This window comes from Artemia franciscana, chromosome 10, assembly GCF_032884065.1.
Source record: "Artemia franciscana chromosome 10, ASM3288406v1, whole genome shotgun sequence".
Lineage (NCBI taxonomy): Eukaryota > Metazoa > Arthropoda > Branchiopoda > Anostraca > Artemiidae > Artemia > Artemia franciscana.
The window spans coordinates 1,208,973-1,235,509 of record NC_088872.1 but is presented as its reverse complement, the minus strand read 5'-3'; the positions used below and the strand labels follow the sequence as shown (position 1 = coordinate 1,235,509).

At 34.6% G+C, this 26,537-nt stretch overlaps 1 protein-coding gene across 1 annotated transcript in view; it reads right to left on the bottom strand.

The window, feature by feature from the left end:
• Positions 1-3,615: 3,615 nt before the first annotated feature.
• The window catches only part of LOC136031638 (protein pangolin, isoforms A/H/I/S-like), a gene marked incomplete in the record, with an annotated part of 153,392 nt that continues 130,470 nt past the window's right edge, over positions 3,616-26,537 (bottom strand). Inside the window, 2 exon segments of the mRNA XM_065711281.1 lie at positions 3,616-9,657; positions 17,849-17,918. Of these exon segments, the coding sequence (XP_065567353.1) occupies positions 9,216-9,657; positions 17,849-17,918 (512 nt within the window).

Genomic DNA, 26,537 nt, shown 5'->3' with positions numbered 1-26,537 from the left:
CTAACAAAGAGCTCTAAACTGACAGGACTAGCCATTATAAACATTCACCAAAATATTGAAGTAGACATCGACTGTGTAAGAAATAGATATGGCGGTTGTGGAAATACAGAAATATACTTTTCTTATAAAATTGTGAATTCTGTCACTTAAGCAAAATATATATAACTTTAAAAAATGAAAGAGACGTGCTCCGTTATTATGAAAAGTAAAATTTTGGGTAGTAAATTTCTGAGATTTCGTCTAGGTTGACACTATTTATTAAAACACTACTATCGAAAAGAAACAGTGATTGGTTAATGCTTTACTGCCTATACTTAAAACCCTTGTTTTAAATTTCTTCTATGTTTTTGTGTCTCTTCGTTCAGTTTTTCTTGTTACACCCCCAAAAGAGCTAGTATTTAATGTTTAATATATATTTTACGAATATACAAGTTATATCGTTATCCTCATTTCCTACTCTTCATTACTATCGTAGTTACTAAGCGATGCCATAAGGTTAAGCGACATAGCCTGACTGAAGGGACAGGAAAACTCACCGGTTATGCCCAGTATCTCAGAACAAGACAAGCTCTCGGCGACTTGAGTCTCGGCGGTGGAGTCGCCACTTACGTGCGTGAAGATATCTCTATGAAGGAGCTACGTGAACTCGAAAGCAGTGAACATCAGGCTGAGTGGGTTTGATGCAAACCATCAGCCATGCCGCGTGCTTACTCATGCATCATCTTTGCTTCAATCTACTACCCTGAAAGTGCTTGAAACCACCGTAATCTTGTAACATACCTCCAAAAGACTGTCGACCACTTTCGTGCTTTTTATGGAAACCCTGTTATTGATCTGGCTGGAGACCTTAACCAAACCAAGAAAAGCTGGCTAGTATTGTGCCTTTCCCTAGAGCAGGTTGTAAATTTCCCAACACATGAATCCGGCAGCATACTGAATTTAATCCTGACCGACTGTGAGACATATTACCAAACCCCTGAATCCCTTGGGCCACTTGCCAGTTCGGATCACAACGCTGTGCTCTGGTCAGCTGCCGCTTCAAGACTCAAGCCTAAAATTACGCTTGTCAAGTACCGTTCGCTTATCGATTCGGCAATTAGCACCTATGGTTGATGGATAGCTACTTACCATTTTCCAGAGGTCTATGGAGACGGGAGCCTCGATAAAAAATGCCAACTGTTCACCGAAGTTCTCCACGCCAAATACCTTGAGCTTTTTCCTGAAAAGACTTTCACTAGATACGAAAGTAATAAACTGTGGATAAACCCCCAAATCAAGAAACTAATCCAAAAGAAGTGCAAGCTTTTCCAAGAGGGAGATTTGCAAAACGCGAAAAAATTGCGGAATCACATTACCTCTCTCACGAGAAGTGCGAAGAAAGATTACGCGCATGGGAAACTTTCGGACAGACAGATACCAGGAAATGGCACAGAGCGGTCAAGCAAATCACTGGCAAGTCCATTCATAACAACATAAAAATCAGCCACCCTGATGGAACTTACACAACTGCTGATGAGGTTAATCAATACTTTACCCGTACCTGGACCTCATTTCCTTCTCCCACACAAGCCCAGAAGTTTGAAATACTTGACTCCTTCGCAGATGAAGGTGAAGTTGTTTTCAATGAGATGACAACCTATAAGGCCCTGATGAAGGTGAAAGTAAATAGTTCTGCTTATCCAGACGAACTGCCACCCAAACTGATTCGAGAATACGCCCCTTTCATTGCAAAACCCCTCTCAGTGCTGATAAACCTCTGCTTTCATATTGGGATCTTTCCAACTGTTTGAAAGAAAGCTTACGTTAGAGTAATTTCGAAGGTTACTAACCCTAAGAGCTGTGACGAACTATGACCTATTTTGCAAACACCAAACCTGGCAAAAGTGGCCGAGACCTTTGCCATGAGTGTCTTACTGGATAAAATTAAGGAATCTATCGACCAGAGACAATCCGGCGGACTGAAAGACTGTAATACCTCAGTGTATCTAGTGCGGATGTACGATAATCTCCTCAAGTGAGTCGAAAAGGGTCACAGTTTTGTCGACCTTGGTGCCATAGACTTCCGAAATGCCTATGATTTAATCGATCACAATGTAGCTGTCCTTAATCTCAAGCTAATGGGGGCTAAGAAAAAGACTCTTACGCTCGTGTTGGACTTTCTCAGTCAGAGGATGCAACGTGTTTTTGCTCTCTACGAAGGTGATAGTAATTTCGAATGGTCCTCATCCACCTGTGGAGCCCCTAAAGGAAGTAAGCCCGCAGTTATTGTATTCTTGTCTGTAATTAACTTCCTCATAGCTGACTATGGCGACCAGTTCGTGGACGTCCTGTAATTTATCTTCAAATATTTAGCACAAAACGGAGTTGTGACGCCACAATTCAGTTCAAATTTTGTCAGTGTTTTCACAAAAGAACGCGCGGAGCTAAATCTTGAGATTAATATGAACAAGTCGAAGATAGTGCGCTTTAACCCGCTAAAAAGTGATATTATGGAGCCAAATGTTCCATTCCTTCTAACAAACAGCATCAAGATCCTTAAAGTTACTTTCTCCAATGACTTCAGCTTTGCCACTCATATCGAAAACGTGGTTAAAAGTGCAAATGCTCTTCTACAGACTTTAAACGGTATGCGTAGGTTCAGTGCGAGTATTAAGTACGCATACATAATGTATGTCCACCCCATTCTAGAATATGCTTGTCCTGTTTGGGCGCCCTCAGCACTTAGAACATTGTATCTTTGTCAGGAGCTTGAATCGGTTCAGAATCGAGCGGTATCGATCATATTGGGCCGCCATGACATCCCCTACGAAAAGGCTCTGGAAGTGCCAGGACTGCCGTCATTCCAAAACCGGTACGAAACTCTGATAATGAGTTTTGGAAAGTTCTTGCTTTCTAAATCTCAGCACCGTGACATTCTACCTGATCTACCTCTATCATCGAGAAGGAGAAAGCAAAATAAGTTAGTTCCCGTTAAAGCAAGAACAAACCGATATGGTAATTCTTTCGTCCTGGTTTTGGTCGATATGTAAAATAAGAGTTAATGTTTATTGTTTGATTTATTTACAAGTGTAATTTGATTTTGAATATGTTGTAAAGAAACGCAAATCAGCGACAGCTACATGCTAAATGGTTTGACCTATACAAATTGTCACAAAGAGTCCATGATTCCAAAAGCTGGTTCAAGACCAATCTTCTTTTGACAATAAAAAGCTTAACTCACTCGCTATAGCGGTCAGAAGTGCAAAGGTAAAAATTATGCAGAAAATATTATATATTAGATTTTTTTTATAGATGGTGAACAGCTTTTTATTATTATTTTTTTATAGCGGGGCAGTTTTTATAACGAACTATTTTTGTATCAATATTTTTATACTATTTTAATTCTAACAGATTTATCAGAACATTAACCATCATCAGATTTTAGTAAATTTACGACCATTTCCACTACCTACCTACGACACATAATTGTCGAGGTCACCTTTAATTGCAGGTATTTCTTTATTCGCAAGTTTATTAAAATAACCTATTATGCGCCCCACCCCTGAAAAGAACTGGATCCACCCCTGGTCACAATAAGAAAACAACGGCCCTATTTTAATCAGTCAAATATACAAATTCTTTCCATCGATCTTTAATAATTTTTCGAACAAAATGCTTTAAACAAAAAAAGGAAATATAACACTGCGTCGTACAAACACAATATCTGAAAAAATGATACCAATACTCTAATCCTAATGTGTAACATTTCTATGGACATATATCCTACGATTAAATACATCAAAAAACAAAAGTTTGGCAACCTTACAAAATGTAAGGCTTTAAATACATTTAAATTGCACGTTGCCTATATAAGAACCAATGATTGTACTAGAAAAAATAACTTGTGCCAACAAAAACAAATAAATAATTACAAGTTCGTGTCCGGGGGGGAGGGGGGGTAGAAGAATAGAGAAGATTCACATTTATTTGACAAAAGCCAAATTTTGAATTATAACAAATACTCGACCAAGATGAGCATTTTAGAGCAATCCTTAGAAAATTGTACCGTAATATCTCAAGTTAGGAACCCTTTTACATTTGGATTTTTGATAATGTTCTTGGTCAGATACCTCCAATTTTGACAGATTTTTCAGGCCCTGAAAATGAGTGACTCGATACTAAGCCCATTAAAACAGATCCTCAGTTTAGCAGGGTTTGTTTATATTAGTCAGGGCAGTTTAGCAGGGTTTGTCAATGTCAATAAGACTTGAATTTGTTGGATGTGATATTTTTTGCCATCTAACTGAACGCATACATTTTTAAAGATGCTACTGAAATCCTAAACAATAAATCAAGCAGGCTTAGCAGGGTTTGTTTAAGATGGCTAACATTAGACACAAAATCAGATTTCACTAAAACTTAGCAAAAATCTCAAGCGTGCTTTCTTTGTGTTAAATTTCTTTTTCTTTTTCAGTATTGATGTTAAGCTTATTTTATTCAGCATTTTTTTTTTCTAATATAATCATCTAATTTACCATTTTCGGATATATTTTCATTAATTCGTCATCTTTAAGAACTTTTTGGTCAAGTCAATGTCAATAAGACTTGAGTTTGTTGAAAGCCATAGTTTCTGCCCTCTAACTGAATGCATAAACTTTTAAAGATGTCATTGAAATCCTAAACAAAATCTTGATTACTAAAATACTCTAATTATGGGGACAAAGGTTTAATTATAAGTAAAATTATAAGATTAATTATTTAATAAACAACGATTTAATTATTTATCTGTGGCATTTACAAAGTGACATAATTTTAAGACTGCCACGTAGATACAAGATATCTGGATCCCTGAAATCAGCCCTCTCACAACATCACCATATGTTGCATGTAAACCACTTATCTTTTCTATTTTTAACTACCCTCCCCATTGAAATGCAAATGTAAGTCCATTCTGACATATATTCATGCGGATTTGCTTCAAGTTGTCCTTGTCAGCCAGCCGTCAAGGGCTAAACGAAAGGCAGGTCGTCCCCGAACGGGGTGGGAGGATGTCACAAGGGGAGATTGAAGGGAAACAGGAACTTCCTGAGAGGGTGCAAAGAGGAAGGGTTACAATAGCTTACGATGGAGGAGGAGCATGCATAGCTATGTTAGCCTCCAGACAGATTGGTGCTACAGTCAGTTGTTAGTAGTAGTAGCAGTAAAATTTGCTTTAGTGGTTAATTACAGAGTATATAATCCTTGTTACGGGGAAGAGGGGGAGGGGGCAACTATGGTGCCTTTTCCCTCGTGGAGTACAACAGGTTCAGCGAGAAATATGAGTTATTATAGTATACAGTACTATTGTGCCCGTCTTTACTCGAGACAGGCATCTTGCAGAGCAAAAATCTATATATCTATTTTTTTAAAGGTGGTAAGTTCCTATGGAATACAAAAACAAAAGAGTATTTTAAACATAACAAATTCGACGGAATAGGGATAGTGATTTTCAATTTGTACCTATGTGTAAGGAGGTGCAATTTATTCTTTATTCCTTATAAGAAGTAATTCTTAAGCCGTCCCATCCTAATACTAATCTTAATCCATTTGAGATGATTAATAGAATTATAGAGGAAATAAATCTTCAAGTTTTATGTTATTAATCCATATTAAATAAAATAAAAAATATATAATAGAAAGAGAAAATATTCCTAATGGTTCTTTAGGATTTTTTGTTATTCAGAATTTATTCTGAAGATTATGTAGAATAAATTAGACTTAATTTATTTATTCATTTCATTTTAGATTTTTTTAGAAGCAATCGTATTATTGATGAAACTGTATAATACTGTACACTCATTTTTGGTGAACGGCAAAGACGTTTATAAAAAAAAGGACGATGAGATAAATTTGCCTCTGCTGCTTAAAGGATAATAAAGAATTAACTTGGCAACATTGACACGATTAATACTAATTTTAACATTTTAAAAATAGTTCGCCATCAACGACGCCACCAGGATATACTGCCAGAGGGGGGGGGGGCAATGAATAATTGTGATGATAACACAAAAAATACATTAAAAAATGTAATACCTTAATTAAAAGGGAAATATCTTGATTCTAAATAGATCTGAAAACAAAGGAAAAATACTTAGCGGAAAGTTCTCGAAGCAAAATTTTTTATTGTCTTTCTTTTGCCATGGAGGGCCGGTGGTCCTCCCCGGTAGCGCTCATGGTTCCTACCTATTTCCATGATAATATAGAATACTACCCCGAATAATATAAATTTCAAGAATGGAAAAACTTATCAAATAAGAAAGGTTTTAAACAAACAAGGACTGATAAGAGAACTATTCTTTTTTATTTGTCATTTCCGTCAATACAATAATAGTTGCAAGCATAGATAATCCAAACTAACAAGATTGCCGACTTCTATTTATCCTATTAAAATTTTGAAAATAGATTTTTAAAAGAATATTTTTCAATTTTTTTTAAATGGAAACGCAAAAAATTCATAGTCTAGGGAAACAATTTTTTCCAATTTAAAAAAAATGAAAATAACACAAAAGGGTATTCTTAAAAATTTGGGGATTTTGTGATTCCTAATTGCTCCACTCCTCCCCCAACTGCTGCGCCTGGTTCAGTTCCGTGTGAACAAAGTCAGTAGGCCTAATGTCCAGCAAAATTGAGTGACTTGATGGCGACAGCCCTTAAAAACAGTGGGCACAAAAACAGCTCAAAAACTAAAAACTGTACCTTTAACTGTTTTTTTCTTCTTTCTTTTGAAATTGCCCCTCTCTGATCTTTTCTTTATTTTAGAAAAGACCAGTAATAAAGGAGTGAATTCTGTCTTTTAGGGATATAGCTTTGGAGATATAATTCTGGCAGATATATATTGACTAAGCTGTTGCTCCTGCAAAATCATCTTCTTCTTTTTTCAGTCACACTTGAAAAAGATTCAAAAAGTTTACTAATTCACACTTAGGTGATTGTTAATATCATGGGGTCTCTTCCTATGTGCCCCCTTGCTGAAGTATATAAGAGTTTTTGTCAATTATAATGCTTTATTTGAGAGAAGACTGCAACAAGGCACGAAAATAAGTTTTATGATAAATGCAATGAAGAGATAATAACGAAAGTACAAAGTATTGCCGCTCAAGTGAAGAAAAGAGTGGGGAAAATAAAGTGGGGAAATAAGGAAACACTGACACCTAAGGTTGTTGAGGCAACGGTTTGACGAACGTAGCGAGGTATGGCGCAGAAGCCTGTGCGCCATGAAAACGAAAGATTTGAAGGTGACTGTTAAGGAGGGATGGGGTTCGACCCCACTTAGTAAATAAGTATGATCGAAGAGGGTCTTAGTGGCTTTAGGCAGCATCCTAGATTGAACGAAACTGCGTCACTTGAATTTCTTCCGCCCCATTAATGATCAAAGAAAGGAAATATTTGGCTAAAATTGATTCATTTTGTGGATCGCAATATTATCAGGAAATAACTGAACGCATTTCCTTGCAAGACGGATACAAATACGACCAGAGAGCTCGGCATAATTATGCTATTTAGAAATGATTTAGAATGTATTTTCTAGAACTATTTAGAACTATATTGGAAATTATTTAGAATATATTTTTTTAGAACTGTATAGAAATTATGCTATTTAGCTTGGCGTAATTATAATATTTAGGAATTATTAGGTTATGACTTACCCAATTTCGAGACAAAAGTGGAAATTTGATTACCCTAAGGCGACCTATCCCAAAAATTTTGAAATAAAAGGTATATATAAATCAATTTCCTAATGATTTGAAAATTGATGCGCAACAGTACTAAATACCAATAGTGATTCTTTGGGAGATTTTGGTCAAAATGGGATAGAGAAGGGCTGTACACCACTTTGCTGGCTTTGTCATCCTAACATTGACGCCACGGAGAGTCGGTAGAAGTAGTATTAGTATTTATCTGTGTAGTATTTATCTGTAATTATTAGCATTTAACAGACGTATCTAGGAATGTTATACATCTGAAAGAGTTGTCTTCCTTCACAGAAATTTGCTGAAATTAGCAATTTTATTAATTTGTCTAATACGAGACTAAAAGCGAGGAGGTTGGATCATGATTTAAACAAATTTCTTCAAGCATAGGAACTAAAAAAATTAACAAACAAACTTATTGGCACATATGTTATCACACTATAAAAGAGTAGAAAAATGGAATCCCTGTATTAATCTTACGTCATTGTTTGCGGCGTAACCTCTAAGTAATTGTACTGATAAAAGAAAGTACTAATGGATAAGGGGCAAACTTAAGGGGGGTATTTCGGAGGCATCCCCCCCAACAAATTTTTTTTGGAATTTCCGGGCACTTAGTATTTAAACATCAAATGCATTATTTCTATTAACCCCCATCCCATGAGCAGGCGGGAGGGGAAGAGATTCGAATTTGGGCTTCTTAAACTTAATTCTATTTTCTTTTGCTGTTTGCTAATTTTCGTAATGCTAGGCTCCGCCCTTAGAAATGATTTTGAGGGAATAAAAAAAAAATAATATACATAATTAGTTAGAGTTGTTCTATGGTTTTATTCAAATTGGCGGCATTCCAGTGCACTGGGATTTATTTTGGGGAGGGGGCTAAACTCGATAAAACGTAAAATGCACACAAATTACAAGGAAAATATCGAAAACTACGGAAAATATTGATGTTTGATGGGATTGCTGACTTTACAGCTCCCCCCTGTGTTCTTGCCAGATGATGAAAACATCTATTTCAATAAAATTTTCCATAAGTGTTTCAATTAGCCAAACATTACTCAAATTCGGTTTTCTGCAAATTATTCTGAATTTTAACGTTAAAACTATGTTATTAGGTCGCCCTTATGTACTTTCATTTTAAAAATTACAAAATCTTGTCCCATTAAAGTACTTTCTATTTGATAGGTACTGTTACTTTAAAGTTGAAAGAGTAAACCTCAGCAAGAAATTTTTTTTTGTAGCGTTAACTCAGTTAGAGAAAACTAACATTCAAAACATGCTGAATACACTAACAGAAGAAGAAGAATGGAATACATCAGTACCATATTATCATAGCTGTATTGGTACAGGATACACAAAAATAATTCCAAATGGCAGATACATATTGACTAATTTACTGCTCTTAGAATTTATTCTTCTTCTTTTGTTAAGCCACACTTGAAAAAGATTCACAAAGTTAAATGTCAACAAATCACAGCTTCGATAAAAAAAAATCATTTGAGCTAACAGTTACGTAACGCTAAGCATAGTCTGTGAGCTTTCTTTCGTTTTATCTTTACCACACAACTGATTCACACTCAGAGGATTGTTAATATCATGGGGGTTTGTTCCAATAGGCACCCTTATAGGAGGACCTAAGGGTTTATTGTCAAGGAAACTATGATGTGACGGCATACTGGGTGTTGCCGGACTTGGTGTTAGAGGTGATGCAAGGCTAGCACTTGGACTTGGCAACACCGCAGGACTAGCAAGGGAAGACAGGCTCATCCCGGGCGAGGACATTCCTAAGTCACTAGCAGAAGTGTCCTCTTCGTCACTACTGTCCTCACTTTCGTCGTTATGCTTTGAGTTTGGAGACACTTCCTCTCCGACAGAGCCCAGTGGCTCTTCGTGACTGTCCTCGGGCTCACCCTCTCCATTGTCCAGGTAGCGAATACATTTCTTTTTTCGTCTAAAATAAAACCATATATTAAGAAAAAATAAGAGATTAGCGAAGGTTCAAATTAAGGTCCGAACACAGACAAAAACAAAAAAAAACCTGAGCGCCACTTGTTGACAAAATACATAAATATGAAACAAACGACAGAAAGAAGAAACAGAATGTTGGCTATCGAATAAAAGATTGAAGTCCTATCAAAGACGTCAACTTAAAGTAACTTAGGAAGAACAAGCACTTTTTTTTTAAATGAAGACAAAAAACAGAACAAAGTTGAGTAAACATACCAGAACCTTTTTCACGGAACAATTTTTCAAAAATTTAGGTGGGCAAGCCCCCTCCCCCCCCCCCCGATTGACACTACGGAGTCCTATGGAATTTCCTTTCTTGCATTAGCTGGCCATAACATAAGAATATATAATAGAAAATTTTGAATCCACATCGCTGAACAGCAAGATAATAAATCGATACGAGATAACAACATAACAAGATAACAGTAAGATACGACCAAATACTAAAAAGCAAGTCATACCACTTTGACCATCGAACAGTCATCGAACATCTCTATAGCGATCAACTTTGACTCAGATTCTTGGGGAAAAAGATCTTTACAAATGATGAGCGTTTGCCTTCCCCAAAAAGTTGACGGTTTTGACCCCCCCCCCTCTTCATAGAAATTAACCGGTATAGAAGCAGTTAACCTGAAAAATGTGTCAATTATCCGTTATTTCAGCTATATTATTCATATTTGATACACACAAAATACTAACATTTTTTTAGATTAAAAACGCAACATTTTATTTTTTGAAGTTTTTTTTTTCCCAAAAATGAAATCTTCCCCCAAAGATATGTAACCCAGAACTCAAAACACTTCAATTAACACTGGAAAAGATTTTAGACAATTTTTTTCATTAGTTAGTCGGCAAATAAAAATCCAGGTAAACGAAAATAAGAGCTACATTTTTTTTTATTTGGAGGAGAGGCTTGGTTTCCAAAGACGTAGGGGGGGTAAAATATTTTATTTTATATTTTAGAAGAGGCACGGCTTCCAAAGGCTAGTTAGTAAATTAAAATCAAGGGCAGTAATTTATCATTTTGATTTTTTTTTTTTTTTACTTAATCACTGTTTTTAATAGGAGCTTTTCATGTTTTCAGCGAGCTACTGCAATTCTTTCAACACCAAAACGTGCATGTATTTAAAGTCTATAGCTCTGGTTTCTTAAAAATACATTATGACAATCATAAAAACAAGCATTTCGCGGAGACAAATGTTCAAAGAAACCACAAAAAACACGCCCCATAATTCCTACTTTCGCCAAATGCACATTAATTTCCCGCAAAATGTCTTAATCTTTTGATCAGAAACTAGAATGTTTTGAGCATTTAATTTCCGTCTGATTACTAGATACAAGGCAGCAATGAACTGAAGTTTAAGGAAAGATACAGAACACGATAGCGCTTTGCCTTTAATTTAACGTAAGGTTTCTCTACTTCTACGGAAGTAATCAGAAGTTCAAATTGAATATAACAAAAACATAAACGAATCATAAAGTTTACAAAATTAGAAAGAACCATTCTGAAGCCAAATCGATTGTAACAAACCGGAGAAAATTTAGGAAATTAAATAAGCTGCTAATTTTACTTTAAAAGTATTTAAACATGTGATGCGAAAAAGCCCGAGATCAGCTCGCAAGACTGTACGCAAGATTTTTGTTCAGGGTGGAGGGAATAAAAAAAATTTATAAAATGCGACAAAATTTCTTTATCTGTATTTTTTTGCGAGTCGGACAAAAATTCAGGAGGGGGGTTTCGTTAAGTTACGGTGAAGTACGTTAACAAAAGTAGATAGAAGAGTTCAGAAGCTAATTCGATAAGAAACACATTTTAAAAATTAGATAGATAGCTAGTTTTCCTTTTCTTTTTTTTTTAAGAGCATCAATCACGTGGACAGAGACGGATTTAAAGCTTTGAGGCTTCTAGGCGCAAGCGTTTTTGCGAAGTTTTCGGGGATAGCGGAAGCACTGAACAGAATGCAATTGATGAGCCAAAAGTATAAAAGAGAGAGGTGATACCGAACTCACAGCTCTCATTCTTCGAAGACATCTGATAGTTTATGAGTCACCGCATTGCGTCCCTTGGCACTGAGGACCCCCAGGCTCGGGCCTAGTGGGCATGTTGGTAAATCCCGGCCTGTATGTGGTGGAGTAAAAGTTTAAGTCCGTGATTAAGTGAACTGATGGAACTCGAAAATCCCATGTTAAAATTGAAAACTTATATTTAAAAAGTACTCAAGTGTTCATTGGCGGAAGATACCGCTTTTAATATCAGGCTGTAGCCTTTTTGAAGGTGCTACATAATGTTTGCTAGGATTTTGCTCTATTTCCTTAGAAATCTTAGAAAATATCTAGTTCTTTTTCACAAGTGTACTCTATGAAGTATATTGCTTTTAGAACCAAATCGGTACTATCATAAGAAGAAGACAATAACCTGCAAGATGATTGCAACCATTTTTCGATGTATTTTCCTGTTTTCGAACAGTCCCACAGAATATTTCAGCTACGTGAAATTTTTACAAGTTTTTTGCCAGAAAAAATCGTTTCAGATCGCACTAGAGACCAGATTGACAAGCTAGTATAATTAACCTGATATTTCCGCCAATGAATCAGTACTATTTAAAGGGTTTTTGACAATCGACGGTCTATAGTGAATTGAGAGACAGAAGGCTACCCAAACTTCAATTTTGAAGCTCAATGCTTTCAAGTTCACTTAATCACGGCGTTAAGGTCTGTTGACAATTTGTAATGCTTTTAAGCATACAAATTTGACTTTATGAAAAAATTTTAATTAGAGGTCGAATTTGAAGATTTTACAAAAATAAATCATAATTGGAAGAAACTAAATTAGCCCAATTCAATGACCATTGAAGTGGAGAAAAAATCTATAAAAAAGAGGGGAAAATTGTATCGTTATTGAACCCACAAAAAATACGTAAATGAGTGAGGATGCAGACAAGATCGTGGTCATTAAAGACATTACTAGTTTTATTTACAATCATTTTATTGGGGGAAAGCCTGGATCTGTTGGTTGCTTCCTTATGCGTTTAGGTAGTGATAATTTGTTGAAAGTAGACAGAATAGCTGATATAAGTAGATGGAATAGCTGAAAGTAGTTGAAAGTAGAAATAAATTTCTTGAAAGTAGATAGGACACCTGACAAAAGTAGATGGAATAGTTCAAAAACCAGATTAATTACAATAACATTAATTATGTGGTACGATTAAAAATGAGTACAATTAAAAAATTACACAAAGTCATTTAATTAGCCATGTTTATTAAGGTTTATGTTCTTTCTGAAATAAACAATTTTGCAACAGGCCTGCAGCTGTAACTAGAAGCTGTAGCTATAACTCATTAGATTCATTAGTCTCCGATCTGTCCATTGGCCGAATCAGAATTATTATAGTACTTAGGCTTTTTCCTAGAGAAGGATGTAAAATAGCTCAAAAAACACAAAAATCGTCTTTTATCAGTGAACTTGAACCAATTTTCAGCGTATTTTAATCTAAAAACCCTTAGTACCGGTTTCGAAAATAAAGTTGATATCTTCAGATCTCAGCTATGGAGAAATAGTAAAAATTCTCCTTTTCCGTAAGTATGTTAAAAGTGTAGGAGAGCCAAGGTCGTATCCAGGGGGTGCGGGTTTGACCCCCCCCCCCGAAATAATTGTCCGACTCGTAAAAATATAACAAAAATGAATAAAAAAAATTTCATACGTTTTTTGAAGGTTTCTGTACCCCCCCCCCCCTTCCCAAAAAAATCCTGGATACGTTCTTGAGCAGAGCAGAAAAATAACATATTAAAACTAAAATAGGGAACTTAAGCCTTAAGAATGACAGAGTGGAGAAAGTTCGGTCTTTTAGAAATTCGTCGAAAAACCAGCGGACTCCGGAAAACAGACTCCAGGACTCCGGAAAAGGAACGTCGAAAATTAGGTCATGCTAATCTTTACCTGACGTCAAGCTAGCACCCATGATAAACAAGAAAAAATAATAATTGAATAATAAAATTAAGCAGCCGAAAAAAATGAGGTAATGTCAGTCAGTGGATATAATTTACATCAAGTAAACAGTTCAATTTTACTGTTCACAGTGGATAATTCTAAGAATGATTCTAAGAAAAATTTGGTAAAGATGTAAATCAGGGGCTATTGAGAAGCAAACAGGTTAAGAAAACAATTCTTACTTCATAATAAACATAATAATTGTAGTTAACACATTTTGACTGCATCTCCGCAATACGTGACCCCCCCCCCCTAAATCGCAAACACACAGCCCAAATTATATGTTTTTAATGCATTTTGCCAATACGTCTCGCTTGTTCCAACCCGTGTACCTGTTAATTGAGTCAACTGTGATGAAACAAGAACTGGAAGGACAAAGGTGACGGATGCGAAATACATTGGAAATTGATAATGTGGGATATATAGTTGCACATTAGAGGGGTTGGAGGGGGTAAAGTATAGCAGGACTGCATGCAAAATGTATTAGTTAGAATTATTCTGTATGTTATGAAATAAGGATTGTTTTCATAATATGTTTAGTTCTCAATAGCCCCTACTCTAGCCTTTTACCAAAGTTTTCACCATAGAAACCAAATTTAGCCTCCTCCATCCCAATCTATTCAAAACTTTATTCTTTACACCCTAACAAGAGGTTTCAATTTTCTTTAGATTCTTTCTTATAACCTCTCCCCGCCTCTCATTAGAGGGCGACCTACTTTTCAAATGGCCCAAGATGGATGGCTGGAAATGACGACAATTAGAAATTGGTCCTTCTTCAGTCGCAAAAACTGTCTTACCATCTTATTTTTTCTCTAATTACAACCCTAGAAAGCAAGATAGAAAAATGTTTTTCATACAGCTTACTATTTGAAAAACTGTGAATCAAAGGGGCATCCAAAACTATACATAGACAATTCCTATGGAAGACCGCGGCCAACTTTTAACTATTGCTTTTAACGATTTGCTTCCTATTTCCTCCTCATAAAATGGTTAATTGAATTTTCAAAAACTTAATATATTTCAGTTAATTAAATTGTATGCAAGCAAAAAACCAAGGGGTGCGCTTACCCAGGAGTGTTATTGCATGAACAGGAAACCCGTGCGTTGATTCACTTAAAAGGAAGTTCAACAAGGACAACTCTAGAGAAAAACCTCGGGGGGTAAACAGTTGGCTCGTAGCATATAAAGCTATAAGCTTTTGCACCACCCAGAATTTTGTCATTATAAAAAAGAAAATAAAAGTTTAGAAATTTTGAACAAGAGCATAATTTTGAAAGGGGGTCAAATATTAACTAAAGATTAAGAATAAATTAAGCATAAAAATAATTAATAAAAAAAGCGAAATAGTCACGAAAAAGTCTTAAAAAATTCGTTGCGATTTTTTTACAGACAAAAACTCAAAATTTGTACCTAAAGTTACAAATCTACGTAAGTTGGAGCTTGAGGCGACAAGGTTGACAGAACACTAGGAGGTCCTTGAGAGGTGATAGCGAGGTCAATGGGACCATAAGTATCAGTATAACTTCCATTGAACTCATAACTACAAGAACTACGATAATTATGACCACCAATGTTCGTATTCAACGATAGGTCAGCAGAACAGGAGGAGAGGTCAGTCTCACTAACAGAGGTGGGAGTAATGACGTAAGCCTTTTGTATAACCGACGGCTTATTAATAGGTGATTTACTTTCCTTACAGTTATCATCCAATCCTCGCGGACTAAGCAGCATGTAAAGAAGACATGGATTAGATTCAAAGGGTTAGATGTGTTTTATACAAAATAAGTCAGAAAATGTGTCTTGAGGCAAAAGCTAGCCCTTTGAATTTAATTCATGCTTCTTAAAAGTGACCAAATCTGCAGGTCCTCAAAACTATTTAATTTCTGCTGCAGATACGAACTATTTTTGAACATACTAGGGTCTAAAACAGGCAATAAGATGCCCTAGGACACATTTTCTGAATTAGGTTCTACAGGATGGTGCATAAGTAACTTTGCCTCTTTAAAATATAATATCTTTTTCTGAACGAGTGCAATTTATTCATCAGTTTTTATTACATGGTTGAAAGATTGGAATTTTATTTTAATTTAGTTTTAAAATAATAAAAAAATTAATTAATTTGAAAAAAATATTTATTTAAATCACAGTGACTTTTGCACCTCCCTAAAGTTCATACGACAAAAAAGATGCAACAAATAAATTTCTATATTTACTCACTGAAATCGAGTTCATTTCAATGCCACATTGCAGTATAGCCTATCTCCCAACTTTCTCGGGAATGTTTTGAGATCTCAGGGAACAACAGGTGCCCTTAAAAAATACTAATCGATTTGGTAAATATTTATTTTACTATTGTACTCATAATCTGAGCTTAAAAAAGGGCTGCAGGCCATGTGACTAAGCTTAATAATTTCAGGAGTCTCATCAAATTTTATATAATCTTTAGATTGAAAAACAATAGTTGCACTTAAAATCGTTTCGAAAGGAAAACTTTAAATTCTGTAGCAGAAACCACCAAAAACTTAGAAATAATTCTATAATTCTGAACAACAATCAGTTAAATTTCAGCATTAAATTTACTAGCTTAAATTTCAGCATTAAATGCTTTCAGCATTAAATTTACTAGCATTAAATTTACAGTTAAATTTACTAGCTCTAAAAGCTGTTGTTCCAATGAACAACTTTCAAATTAGCAGCACGAATTAGTCCCTAAAAAAATATTATCAAGTATTCACTACCCCTCCCCTCTCCCTCAAGGACAGTGTCTTTTCATGAACTTGAAAGAATTTTGAGCAAGGTAAATAAAACTTAAAGAGAGGAATCTAATGTCAAATGAGAATAGGAGAGGGCGTTTTTAAGTTTCTCCTCCTGCTACCTCCATCCCTGTGCGGTTGGAAATATTTTACAAAAATGACCTCTAACTTTGAATACTGGCACCTGGCGCTAAAACTGGCGCCAATCTTGAATCCAGCGTCAAATTTTGCAACTACTCTAGAAGGATCTATAGTTTCAGTGAAAAAAATTCTAGGCAAAATTTATTTTTTCTTAATTTTAAGATCACTCCGAGAATTCTTATCAACGAGTTTCCAAACCCCTTACGAATATGAAAGGGAGTAAAGTAATAAACTTTGAACAACATCCAAACCTCCGATTTGGACTGTAAATCGTTCAATGACATTAATTTGATTGGATTGTCAAACTTGGGCCAAAATAAATGCCCCTTTTGTGTTATGCACTGCTTTAAAGCATCATTCCTATTAAAATACAACAATTGCTCTCAATTATAGCTAATTAGTATAATTTGATAAAATTAATTATTATAATTAATTAATTAATATCTCAATATAATTTATTCCTATAGGAAAAGAGAAGGTTTCCGTTTTAGAACTCCGCCTAGTGCAACATTGAGACTGCAAACCCTGGAAGTACCATAAGGTAATTTTCATAAAGTACAGAGTATATGGTCCCAAACTGTCTTAAAATCTTAAAAGCTATAACTAAAATCTTTAAAGCACCAAGGACATCAAAATGAAAACATTGTTTGCCCCCTGCATCCATCCTCAGTCTATTTTTACCTGAAAACCGCGATTTTCTAATATTTTTCTTTTAGTTATTTCAAAATTATGAAGTTTTTAGGGCAGTACCATATTTATATAACCACTATTGTATTACCACATTTTCAAAAAAAACTGCATCTTCTTAAGTTGTTTTGTGTCATATGGTTCTGGCTTAATTACATTTTTTTTTAGCTTAATTGTTTTTCTAATTTAAAGTAAATTAATCGGATGAACGACGCTTCTTGACTACTAAGGTCCCTGCGTCGACTCTGCGGTGCGTTGCCACAGCAAGGTTCGATCTCTGGGTCCCGTATATCCCAGCTAAGGTCAAACCCACTGCGCCACCACAGGACTTTTTCTAATTTTTCGCCCATGTTTCTTTTTTTTAAACTTGGCACCCGCTACAACCAAAAAGTGCTTATGGATGTCTTTTCACAAAAATTGAACAAGCAATTTTTTTCTTTTTTTAATATAAATGCAAGTTACGACTTAACGAATCAAAATAAATCAGATTTCATTTTTATTGTGCTTAGTACTAACAGATTTTGAGAACGACTTTTCTATTTATATAAATATAAAAAAAAAATTACCTGCATGGTTTGCACCATTGACTTTGTTGATCTAATCCGTACCGTGCTCGACACTTCTTCAAGTTATTACCTAATAAAAAAAAATTACTGTTAGGCAAGCCTTGAATTAAATTTCTTTACTAGGTTGCAGCTATTAATAATAATTATAATCTATTTATGCCCTCTTTGCGTACATGGATGTACACAGAGGAGTATAGGAAATAAAAAAGAAAACCGAAAAATATAAAATTATACTTCTAACGAAAAGGACGACAATAAGTTGCTCATAATACTCGTAACAACTTTAAATACACTTATAAAACATAACGCGTAAACGCTCATAATACATAACGCATAAGCAGCTTAGTTTTGTTAAAGCTATGGTGACAAAACTAATTATCCATTAAACAAGGCAATTAAGGTGAAATTTATTTTATTTTCTCTAAATCGCTTTAGAAATCGATCATATTGTTGATGCATTTTAACAGTAATATCAAATATTACGAATTTTCGGATAATATATCTATTATTGAACCATAGTTGAATCTCAAGAGAATATTTACAAAACCGGAACAAGTGCACGCGGATACGCTTTTTATCACTTTTACTTAAAAACTTCGAAAATAGAACGATGAAAAATACATGAGGTGCAAACATTGAAGCATAAATTATAGCAAGTTTTCGTTTATTAGAACGACCATTCACCCTGACTAGCAGGCCATAAGTTTTCCCAGTATAGATGATAATATCAACTCCCGCGTAGCTTTGACTATCAGTCTACAACCATGATAAACAAGCGTTTGATTCAGTCGATAGAAGAGCTTCGGTGAAAGTTTATCCCTGTATGGTATGCATGGTATATGTAGCTGGTTCCGCATTGAACCATGAGTTGAGCAGGGTTGTGTTCAGTCAACATTTGTACGGATCATTTTCGCAAAGAGTACGGGAGAGCAGGGAATCAAATAGGAAGGGAAAATATTCCTAGACTTAGATTTTGCTGATGATTGAAGTATTCTAGATGAAAATGTTAGCGAAATGAATGATTCCTTTGAAATTTTAAGAATTCAGGATGTAAGAATAGGCTTGAAAATTAATGTTAAAAAGACTGAGTCGCTTCGACTAGGAATAAATAAGGGTGAAGAGGTGATGTCGGGTAATAAGAGCATCTATCAAGTGGATAACTTCACAGACCTTGGAAATATTATTAGTTAAGATATGTGAAGTTTTTTCGCAGTTGAAAGAGTTTGGAAGAATAGGACGACAAGTCCGCGAATAGGAAAACCACAGTTATACAATGGTAAAGAATTGCTCGGAAACGTGGGGCTCCAGAACACGGAGAAGGATTGTTATATGTATTCCAGAAGAAGCATCTGTTAGAAGGATCTGTTCCGAAGAAGGATCTGTTAGATGTATTCCAGAGGAAGTGTCTATGGATTGTTTTGGGTACCCGTTTGACTGACCATATTTCAACAGTAAGCTCTAGGAGAAATGTGGGTCTATCCTAATTTTTGCGGCTATAACGAGGAAAGGGTTGAGACAGCTAGGACACATTTTGCGGATGCAGGATGACAGATTGTCCAAGATCGTCCTTTTTGGTCATCCATTTAGGGATAAACGAAAAACAGGTCGTCCCCGAAAGGGATGGGAACAGGTCGCAAGAAGAAATTTAGGGGAAATTGGAACTTCTTGGAAGGGTGTAAAGAGCGAAGCTTTTGAGCAGACCGGGATAGAGAAGCAGCGTACCCAGCTTTTTAACCTCAGGCGACTTGGTGTTAATAGAAGTAGATATATTGGCATCAAATATGATAATCAAGTAGATAGTGAAACCGATTGAATTTAGAAATTTAAGGTCAGTTAGCTCAAGTTCAAAAATTTGATTTAGGTCCATACTAAGGTACAAATACAAACTTAATTTAGATAAAGATATTAGTTAATTTATTATATTATTAACTTTTTAGCTGACGTCAAATAGGATAACCAAGTCACTACCAAAAGTGATCGAATGTAGAAAATTGCCCGTTCAAGGATAGCTTTCAAGGTCAAATTTAAAGTCAGAGTTAGTTTGATATACAACCTGACATTTTATCCGTTCTTTGACCTTTTTGATAGGTCCACAAAACAAAGAGTGAGAAAAAAAAACTAAGTTGGCTCTTATTAAGCCAGTTGTGGTATTTTGCCAAATTTCAGAAATCCATCTTTGAAAAGGCTTATTGAAACTTATTAACATAGACTGGAAAGGAAAATAATTTAGCACTCGACGGCACAACATTTTTTTAATTTTTTTTTTGCGGGACTGAACAGTTTCCCCGAGCATTTTTTGTGGGATCGAACAGGGACAAACTGGGATTGAACTGAGTGTTTTGACGCTTAATGGGCTTGGTCTGGGACAGATTGGCCACCGAAAATCTCATTTAATGCAAATAATACGTAAAGACATGAAATTTCTATAAATTTGAAGGGGGAAAAACTCAAAAGCCGAAACAAAGTTCGTAAAAGAGCCTGAAAATGACGACGTCTTTAACTTAACTTTCAAATGTAAGGTTTTTTTTATTGTTAAATTTTATTTATTATTAAAGTCTGGTAAACCAATAAATAAGCATACATTTAATTAAGAATGTATTTAGTTGCTTATAACAGTGTATCATATTTGCTATATATACAGACTTGACTCCTTTCTTCATTCCAAAAGGACTCAAGAAAGATACATCTTAGTGTTCCTGCTTCGACAGTATTCTAAAAACTCAATTTTTCTTTTTTCACTTTCGGTTACTATGGGCAGTAGCCCACTTTTTATGCATCTGCATATTACTTCGACGAACAGTTTTCATATCATCTTGAAGTATATATATAGCATTCATAACATGGACGTAATGCTTCATTCTTACCAAGCGTAACTTTTGCAATTGCAGAGCGAATCTTTTTCCGAGTTATTAAGATGTTACCATCTTTGCCAATTTCACTACACGAATTTCATCGATTGAAGTAGATATTTTTTCAAATTTTTCGCAGTGGAGTATTAACAGGTTGGAAAACGTAAGACATTAAATGGGAAAATATGGAGAATCTTATTAATAGCAATCAAAGTATGCAAAAAAAACTTATAAGCATGTCTCACTGAATGCAAAAATCTTACTCGAGAAATCCGCACCACTCGCATGCGGTTTTTCATTGGATTTGAACAGAACCAGGCACAAATAAGCAATAAACTTCAAGCATTGATTCGTCACTACCAGCCCAAAAGGTCGCATCTGACTTTTTCAATCTTGTAACTACCAAAAGCCGTTCGCCAAGCTGTTCTCAAGGGGAAAATTAGCAGGGCAACGCATAGCAAACAAATCAAATCATGTTCTAAAAATACACTGTCCTGCCAACGCTCCCTTTGAGAACTGCTTACCAAACGGACTTAAGCAACAATCTCGGAAATATGAAATTGTCAGATACAACCTTTAAGTCTAATAGCAATGATTTTTCATTTATAAAGTTAGTAAATTTAACACTGTGCAATTAAAATAAAAAGCATACAAAAAGCGAGCAAAGAAAAAAGCAAATAATCCCAAACCAAACCAGTAAGATAGAGGGTACGTTCAACTTGCAGTAAGCATAGCTTCCGAAAAATGAAAATACAGTAAGTGAGGTGTATCTCGACTTAATTACCAAGTTGCCTTTGTTCTATCTATGGGTTTCGTCCATGTAGGTAATAAGTTTAGATATTTATTATATAGGCATTTATTTTATATATAGTTTTTAATATTTATTCTAAATATTATATATATATATATATATATATATATATATATATATATATATATATATATATATATATATATATATATATATATATTGTATATAGGTATTTATTATATTATATATATGGGTATTTATCATATTACCCATATAGGTAAAAAAGTATTTTTTGAAGAAACCAGGCCCGAATGGACTAGGAGTGATTACTAAAGTAGTTATTATTTTGTTGCTTTTCAAAAAAAAATTCCCGGTTGAATCAATCATATTCGTTTCTAATGGCTAACAAACTGGAGTGTAGAGTATTTCCCTACGTTTTTTTTCACGCATTCTGGAATTCTTTTGAAGACTTGCTACTCAAAGACCCCTCCAAAAATATATCAGGGTGCACTTTAAACTTATTTCAAAGATCAAATTAATATCAGAACAAAATAAGGTTTATTAGAAAACTAAGAGTGCCGTTCAGATTCGGGAGGCCTATCTACCTGTCCTTCCAAGATTTCACAGCCCCTCCCCCGCCGCAGATTGATAGAGTTTTTAAAATACACTTGGTAGCGCCCCTTAGATTTAAAGATACGGCAAGGAAACTCGGGAAATCGGCTGCCTTAAATAACATACAATAATCTGAGATCTTAATATAAGTTTAACAACCACCCACCCACCCCCCTTATTTTTGTTCGATATATACAAGACCGCGACGATAGTTGAACATCCTACAACTATTTGATGACTAATGGGTTGAGTCACAGTAAACTTAAATTATACTGTGACCTAATCTATTAGTTGCCCAAATAGCTATAAGATGTTTAAGCGTTGTCGTGGTCTCAAAGTTTAAGTAGTGAAAATGATTAATGCTTTATCATAACTGAAATCTCTAGTAGGAAATTGCGGAATTTGAGCTTTCATTTTTCTTTTTTCTTTTTTTGTTTTTTTTTGTCTTCCAATTTAAGTAATGATTTAAGTAATTCTTTTGTGACAAAATATTAACGATAGAACAAAAGGCAATTAAATTAGCTCCTTCCATGCTCCATTTTCGTACCCATAATCTTACTGATTTTTATTACTGATTCTGCACTTCCAGCTGGCTACTGCACAAACTTTACTGATTCAAATTTAATTCATTTTTAATCTGGAACAAAAACGATGACAATACTACAATCCCATAAAATGACGTTACTGCAATCCTGCAGGACGATGTCGACGATAATCCCGCAAAAATAACGTTAAATATCAAGGAATTTATCACTGAATAAAGAAGATCAGTCAATACTCAGTGTTTACTTCTCTGTCTATTTTGGCAGTGCTTAATACAAGAAAGTAAGTACTGTGGCCTTAGTGACGTTAAAATGACGTAAAAAATGACGTTAAATATCAAGGAATTTATGGTTGAATAAAAAAGATCAGTCAATACTCAGTGTTTACTTCTCTGTCTATTTTGGCAGTGCTTAATACAAGAAAGTAAGTACTGTGGCCTTAGTGACGTTAAAATGACGTAAAAAATGACGTTAAATATCAAGGAATTTATGGTTGAATAAAAAAGATCAGTCAATACTCAGTGTTTACTTCTCGGTCTATTTTGGCAGTGCTTAATACAAGGAAATAAGTACTGTGGCGTTATTCGCTTAATCGGTACCAAAAAAACAAACAATTTCTTTTTATTTAATGTTGGGCCCCATTTCCATTTGGGGAGTTACGGATAAACTGGAAAGTAGATCAACCAATGAAACTGCAATAAAGCCATCTCCTGCAGTTTCATACGTCGATTTAACTTCCAGTTCGTCCGGAAAACTCTAACTTCCAGTTCGTCCGGAAACCGCCCAATGGAAACGTAAATTTTTACGCTAGAATTGGTAGCTAAATTTTCTTAGAAACCCTTATAAGAGATTACTGAAAATCAAAATAGAAAAGAGCCACTGGCAGTGCACTTTTGACAAAAAACAAAATCTTTTTCTTTTTGAAACAGTTTTTGGTTGATTTTTCTACGATGAAACAAAAATCAAGAGACTTATTATTACACTACAAAGAGAAGCCAATACTTTGAAGTCGAATAATCTGTCATTCATAAAGCAACGTTAAAATTTTTGTCAGAAAATTAAATTTGTTGCAGTTGAGTTTAAAGCACCGTGCAGCTAAAATAAAGGAGAGACTATTGGAAGCGGTTGCAGTATAAAGGCTAACAAGCCAAAGATTTTTATTGGAAAACAAAAAAAATCAGGTTTTAAATTTTATTTTAAGATCCACCGACATTAAAATAAAAACATTTTTGTCCTTCAAAACCCATCTCAGGTCTATTCATACATGAAAACTAAAATTTTTTTGGATTGTTCTTTTATTTGTTCCAAAATTATGCTGTTCCTAAGTTTTTAGGGCACTGCAATATTTTAGTCAGTGTTGCCACGCAGAATCGGGAAAATAAATAAGTAATTATTTATTTTTGATATAAGTTCTGATCAATTTTATTCAAATTTAACATTGTTTTTCATCAATAAAATACAAGGATTAACAATCCATTTATTCCTAAAAATATTTACACATTCAACGGAACGGTACATCTTAAGCTGCTTGGCGTCACATGTTTTTAGCTTATATTTTACTTATCTTCCCCCAATATTTCTTTATATATATATATATATATATATATATATATATATATATATATATATATATATATATATATATATATATATATATATATATATATATATATATATATATATTATATTGTCTATGATATATTAAAAAAATTATATCTTTATTTATAAAATTGGAATTTTGAAATTACAGCGAGAAGCTAAAAAGCTGAGCCGTAACTATTCATACACAAAAACATCTCGATCAGATTGATGACGGACCATAGAAAGGACTCAAAATGGTTTTTAAGACGAGATATACCTCCTGCGTTATCAGACGGCTTCTCGCGCCGTCGCTTCCTTTTCTTTCCCTGTGCGTAATTGTCCCGCGCCGTCCAGCCGGGGTGCATTTGCATATGGATCTGCCTCTCTCTACGCGCCATCTCATAATATTTAGCTTGTTCTTCTCTTCCCAAGGCGTGCCACTGAGCAAAAAAGTTTAGTAGCGGTTAGTATTCAGCGAAATCAAAATACTTATGTACGCCATCAAGACATGTGATTCCAAAACTAGTTAATTTCGGTTTTATGTAGCTAAATTTAAGAACTTTTTTTCTAGGCCTCAAAATTACGATGTTTGCTCAGGTTAGAATATTTTCAAATTAAATTTTCTTATGTATTCTCAGACAAATACTTGACAGAGGAGGGGTCAGCTGCTCGAATTGGTGTGGTTGATTATGATTATTTTGAATAAAACACAAATAATTGCTTAGCCTAAGTAGGTTTTTAGAAGCAAGGTTAATGGCATTCTTCAAAGCAAAATTCATGGCCACTCAAAGCATTTGGGATATAATGATATATTCTAGTTTAACGACGCACTCCCCTTCTTTACATCCATATAGTCTCTCCTTTGGAGATCTTTCTCTTTCTTTGACTGATTTTGCAAATTAATCAGTTTTTTTTTACGGATATAGAAGTTTTTGCTGTTATGTTTCGTGTTTACTGACCTCCGAGTTTTCATTTTGAGGCCGTGTACATTTTTTGAACTTTTAGCTTTTTGTTTCACAGCAAATTTATGGTGAAAGTATTGACGAATTTTAGACTTTAATATTAAAAACAAATCAATCTGATAAATAAAAGTTTGTTCTGGTAAATATTTATTTATTCAAAAACAAATCAATCTGATAAATAAAAGTTTGTTCTGGTAAATATTTATTTATTCAAATATACCACCGAAATTGGGCGCTTCATGAACGGTGGTAAATTTCTCCATATACTTTTTTACTGTTTTACCGGTTTTTCTAACTATTATTTTCAGTTTATTAGGTTGACTGAATGAGGGCGAGTAAATATGTTAGTTTTTATACATACGAAGAGGGCTATTCTAATCACACTATTCGTAATAATCATATTTTCGTATATTATATATTTAACAGCATTTAAGCAGATTTCATATTTTTGCAATTACGAATTAGCTTTAAGAATGGAAAGTTTAAAAAAAAAAAAATTTTTGTACCGCCTTGAATGGTTCCTGTAGACCCCCTAATCAGTAAAACTATAAATTGCTAATTGACAATTTACACTATACAACTCTTCTTTCTACGTATTATTTTTTAATTCATTTTAGTTGTAAGAAAATATCTAACCATTTTAACTATAGGTCCAAGCTGAGGTACGTCTCTTCATATTTATCTTTTCCTAACTTTCTTCTCCTTCTTCCCTTAAAACTATCAATTCACATTGTGATACAAAATTAAATCTGGAGACCACTCAGATTTTATTGGTAACTCAGGGTCTTCCCTAAGCCCTCTTTTCTGGCCCCCCAACTTACAACATTGAGATTGACACATACTCTGCAAATAATCGTTTTGATACCCGTGTTCAGGTTTTCCAGAACCTGTATTCAACCAATTGCAAGTTCTAATTTTGAAGAGTCCATGTCCAACACGCTTGGAACCCGTAGGTGAAAATGCTTCAAACTTTTGATGGACTGAACACGGAGAACGTGAAAACAATTTTTCCGGAACCCATTTAAAACATAATCAAACGCAGGCCTTAAAACCAGAAATTTAGACAAGGTGAATTCCCCTTATGGCTACATGTTCCCACTTGCAACGTGTTGCCACTGGACATGTTCCCTGAAGAAAATCATTTCTTCTTTTCTAAAGTTCTGTATTATTAACCTATTACCATCCATACCTCAAACCAATTCATCTTTTTAAAATGCTATATAACTACTGATCATGTTGGTCATTCATTTAATGAGAAAAATAAGTAGGTTTTATACATCATTAAGAGAAATCTTTGAAGGAGTACTTGGAACTTTCAATCTGATCAAAGACAATCTTTCTAACCTTAGTAGCACCAAATTTAGGAGTTTTGGAATCACTAGTCATGAATGT